Source organism: Rhagoletis pomonella, unplaced genomic scaffold (genome assembly GCF_013731165.1).
Source record: "Rhagoletis pomonella isolate Grant_MI unplaced genomic scaffold, Rhpom_1.0 Rhpom_scaffold_00006, whole genome shotgun sequence".
In the NCBI taxonomy this organism is placed as follows: Eukaryota; Metazoa; Arthropoda; class Insecta; order Diptera; family Tephritidae; genus Rhagoletis; species Rhagoletis pomonella.
Window position 1 is genome coordinate 6663711 of NW_023458560.1, and position 4507 is coordinate 6668217.

At 36.6% G+C, this 4507-nt stretch overlaps 2 protein-coding genes across 2 annotated transcripts in view; one reads left to right on the forward strand and one right to left on the reverse strand.

The window, feature by feature from the left end:
- Window positions 1-1212, forward strand: part of LOC118740346 (ATP-binding cassette sub-family G member 1) — a 48278-nt gene extending 47066 nt beyond the window's left edge. Inside the window, 3 exon segments of the mRNA XM_036471840.1 lie at window positions 48-169; window positions 236-316; window positions 318-1212. Of these exon segments, the coding sequence (XP_036327733.1) occupies window positions 48-169; window positions 236-316; window positions 318-581 (467 nt within the window). The 3' untranslated portion in view covers window positions 582-1212.
- Window positions 1213-1321: 109 nt separating this feature from the next.
- LOC118740345 (cell division cycle protein 23 homolog) lies at window positions 1322-4507 on the reverse strand (the record flags this gene model as incomplete). The annotated part of the gene is given in 5 exon segments (XM_036471839.1): window positions 1322-2053; window positions 2130-2566; window positions 2626-2790; window positions 2848-3027; window positions 3671-4507. Coding segments are annotated over 5 exon segments (2055 nt in total). The 3' UTR covers window positions 1322-1591.

Consider the following 4507-nt stretch of genomic DNA (forward strand, 5'->3'; position numbering starts at 1 on the left):
ACGGTATATCGGACTAAATCTATAATTAAATATCAGCTAATGCTATAACTTCATGACCAGCCAGCCGGACGATATGGCACGATTTGCTATGTGCTGGGGAATCAGTTTAATTTTGGCCATTGTTGGGCATTTGATGGGACTAGCTTTTGGTTCCACATTTGATATACAGGTAAATTATCTGCACGTGTTAGCGAATTTAAAAAAATTCTAATTTACATTGAAAATTACATTTCAGATGGCAATTTTGTTGGTACCTGGAGTAGCGATACCATTTATGATATTTTCAGGATTTTTCATACGCATTCATGAGCTTTCTTCTTTTTTTTCGACCGCTTTGCGATATATCCTTCTACCGTTACACCATGGAGGCTCTGATGCAAGCTATATATGGCTACGATCGCCCTGATTTAAAATGTCATACAGAATTTTGTTATTTTAAGTCACCAACTAAACTGCTGAAGGAGTTAGACATGCTGGGTGATTTGTATGGCCATGACTTATTCGTTTTGCTGATATGGATCATATTTTTTAAAGTGCTTTTTTTCTTGAGCTTGGTTCTACGTGTTAAACGTACACAATAAGCTTAAAAAACACATTCAGTTCAAAGCACTTTATATATAAAAGTGTAGGTACAAAGGTGGCCAATTGAACTGTGATTCGATTTTTATAAGTTTCGAGAGTAGAGCATTATCATTAATAAGTGAATGTTAAAAGTACGTTTCAATAGTCGCATCGGCGCGTGAATTTCGCTTAATATAGCGTCTTATAACTTTCCTTGGAAACATCCCAGTAGATAATTTCAGGAGTTGAAAGCACTTCCGAAAAGCCTTCCTGAGAATCAAGAGGCCTTCCACTCTACATTCATTTTTGTATGGAGTGGCACGAATTGAAGGGCTTCCCCTTTCGCTACCCACAGAAGGCCTTCCAGAAGGGCTTTTATAGGCCGTACTTCAGAAGGCCTTTTGGAGCTTAGGATAGCTTCACTTAAGAAGGCCTACCTAAATTATCTTCTGGGATATTTCTTTAAGTGCTGTCTTGTTATTAGATAATTTCCCCGGAAACGTATTTTTCTATAGTATGTCGCATTGAAAATTTCTAAATAAGATGTGAAATCAAACTGAATTTAATTAAGTTAAAATATTTGAAAATTAGAATAGCGTTTTTTTATAAATACGTATACAAATAAAGAATATTTATAAGAACACAAAAGAACATACGCGGAAATCACGAAATAAATCAATTATGTATTAGAAATACCAAATTCGCTTGCGGTCCCCAACTCGATTTATAGTAACAATCTTTAATTAAAATTAATGCCATATTTGTACTCCTCATACATATATTTTCGACATACTCTTACAAAATCCGATCAAAGCTAACTTATTGAACAAAGATCATACATAATAACCTAAAAGCATATCTTTAAAATTACAAGCTAACCTAACTTTGTAAGCAGGTTGAAATATGAAAATGATCCTTTATCTAGCAAAAAATTTATCCTAAATGTATTACAGGTTTAGGAATGAGATGATGGCCCAAATTATGCTGACTTGTGCAAAAACGTTTACTCAGCATATTATACTTCTTACGTTCAATCTATAGAAATAGACGAAATTTCCATTGAATTCTGCTCGTCGTCGTTGCTTTCTGAATCCCTCGCTTCGATGGGTTTTTCTGTTTGCTGCCCTATAGCAAACGTCGCAGCCGTACTAGTACTTGGACAGATCTCATTTGTGCTGCTGGAAGCAGCCATCTCACTTTCATTCAAACTCATATCCGCCGCTGTTGATATCAAATGTGAATTTGTAGTGCTATAGCCAGTAGCTGCGGGCGTTTTTTTTGACTCTTTGAAATCGGATTGGCAGGATAACACATAGTCACTACACAGATACTTATAATCACTCAATTCCATTTCCATATCATCGTCTGATGAGGTGTCCGCTGCTATTACGTTCGCATTCGTGGAACTGTTAGCTTCACCCTCACTAGTTGCGACTTTCCCACTACGTTTATTTTCAATGGTTTTAAGTAGAGCTTTGGCCTCGGATTTCCGCTAAGCATTTTAATAAAATAGCAAAATGTTACGAATAGATTATAAAATAAAGGCGCATTCGTTATTAAATAACTACCTCGTCTGATTCAAGACATTTGTAAGCATAGTGTGATGCTTTATCAAACTGTCCTTTGCTCTCATAGTAATTTGCTAACGTCATAAATCCATGGTATAAACTTTGTTTGTCCGTCGCAGCCCGCTCGTCATCGCAATACATTATGTAACACTGAACAGCGTCCTCGTATTCTCCCCTCTTTTCATATAAGCCAGCTAATTTGCACATAGAAACAGCTTCAATATCCCCGACATCGCAGGCTTTCCAATAACACTTAATAGCATTATCGAACTTTTCCAATTTTTCATACGTTTCTCCTAACGCAACCAACATCCGGCTGTCATACGGACGCAGTTGATGCGCAATTTTGAAGTAGTATAAGCTATAATAATGCATTTTAAGTATTTCATACGATTGACCTAAGCCATACCAGGCGCGGTAGTCCCGTTTATTTACTTCTAGATTTCGAAAGATTAGTTATGGATAGAACTCTTCAAACAATTATCCTAAAACTTACCGACTGCCTTACGATAACTTTGTATTGCAGCATTTGTATTTTTTAACTCCATAAATTCATGGCCCATCAATGTCCACGCCGATAAATATTTTGGATTTAATTTTAAAGCTCGTTGAAAATAAACTATGGCCATTTGATGGTCTGAGCGTATGCTGTAGTAATTACCTAAAATAAATATAAATTAAAAACTAAGAACAACACACTTTCAATTTAGTTCTTTACCAACTACACAGCATGTCTCTGGACAATATTTATTAATGCTGACTGCCTTATGAGCCAATTGCGCCATCTCAGTCTTCAGCTCCTTTACAAATAACAAATTCGAGTACGTGTCTATGTTCTCTAAGCGATAGGGATCAACTTCTTGTAGCGTTTGAAAAATTTCAATAGCTCTATCGACATCTGTAAAAGTTGTAATGTTTATGTATGTATATTTAATTCAGTCCTATTAATATTGAAATTTTATATATTGACATCATCCCAGAAGATAATTTAGGTAGGCCTTCTTAAGTAAAGCCATTCTAAGAGGCATATCCAAGAAGGGCTGAAAAAAATGCTTCCTTGCATGCCTTACATTTTACGCGAATGCATAAATTTATATTGGGGTACATTCTTGTTTTCGTACGAATCGAAAATCATGAAATTTTTCTATCTTTTACTATAAAAAAATTTCAAATTTTCGATTCGTACGAAAACAAGAATACGCCTCATTATTTAGCATTACAAATGAACTTCAATAAACATTTTAAGCTGCAATAACACATGTTTGATATAAACCGCAAGCAAAAATACTTCGAAGGTGTATGATTTTTATAAATTGAAAGAAGCAACTTTAAAAGAACTCCCCCAAAAGCCCTTCTGAAGTATGTCATATAAAAGCCCTTCTGGAAGGCCATCCATGGGTAGCAAAAGAAGAAGCCCTTCAATTTGTGCCACTCCATACAAAAAATAAAGGAGAAAGGAATGTAGAGTGGAAGGCTTCTTGACTCTCAGGAATGCCTTTCAGAAGGGCTTTCAACTCCTGAAATTATCTACTGGGATTTACCTCTTTTGTTGTGATAAGCCAAAGCCATTTGCGAAGTCACATACACGCATTTACGAAATCCTGCATGTTGAAGGTCTTCGTACGCCTTTAGGCCTTCATCATTCAGATACATCTCAATGTAGCTATGCGCAACAAAAAAATGTCGCATCCAATGACCACCAAAATTTAGTGGTAACATTTTATCCTTTTCCATTATGAGCGGAGCCAATTCAACATAAGCGGCCCATAACATTGGTGCCAATCGGATCGCATGTATGAACATTTGTATTGCTCCTTTATTGAGATTTACGGCCTTTAATACAACTCCATATAGGTATATTCCATAGCCATCCAGTAGTCCATGCGAATATTGAGAACGGAGGATCGCCAGCAATTCAGTCAATTCACGCACGTGACCTGTATCATTTAAATTCGAACGATCCGTTGTAGAATCCAAGCGTCGCTTTTCCCTTGACATATACGTTGCATACAAATGAAGAAAACGTGGTACGGAAGATTCGCAATTACGCACAAAGTATGCCGCTCGATCATATTCACGAACATCAAAGTAACTTTTGGCAAGAAAATAATTATCATATTCAGTCAGCGCGATTCCTTCCAAAAACTGGCAAGATTCTCCAGACTCCGACATCACATTTTGACTGCAACTGCTTGTACCAGCTCCCTCGCAATCAACGTCCCCAAGACCATGGCTCATTTCAGCTAACCACTTGGCGCTCTGAGTTAGGCTTCGTTTCTGACACTCAATGATACCTCGACGAAGTTCACGCTTTACGTCTGACAAAGGTATATTAAATAAATCTTCTTCCATAACAATTTATTAATATTGACAGTAAG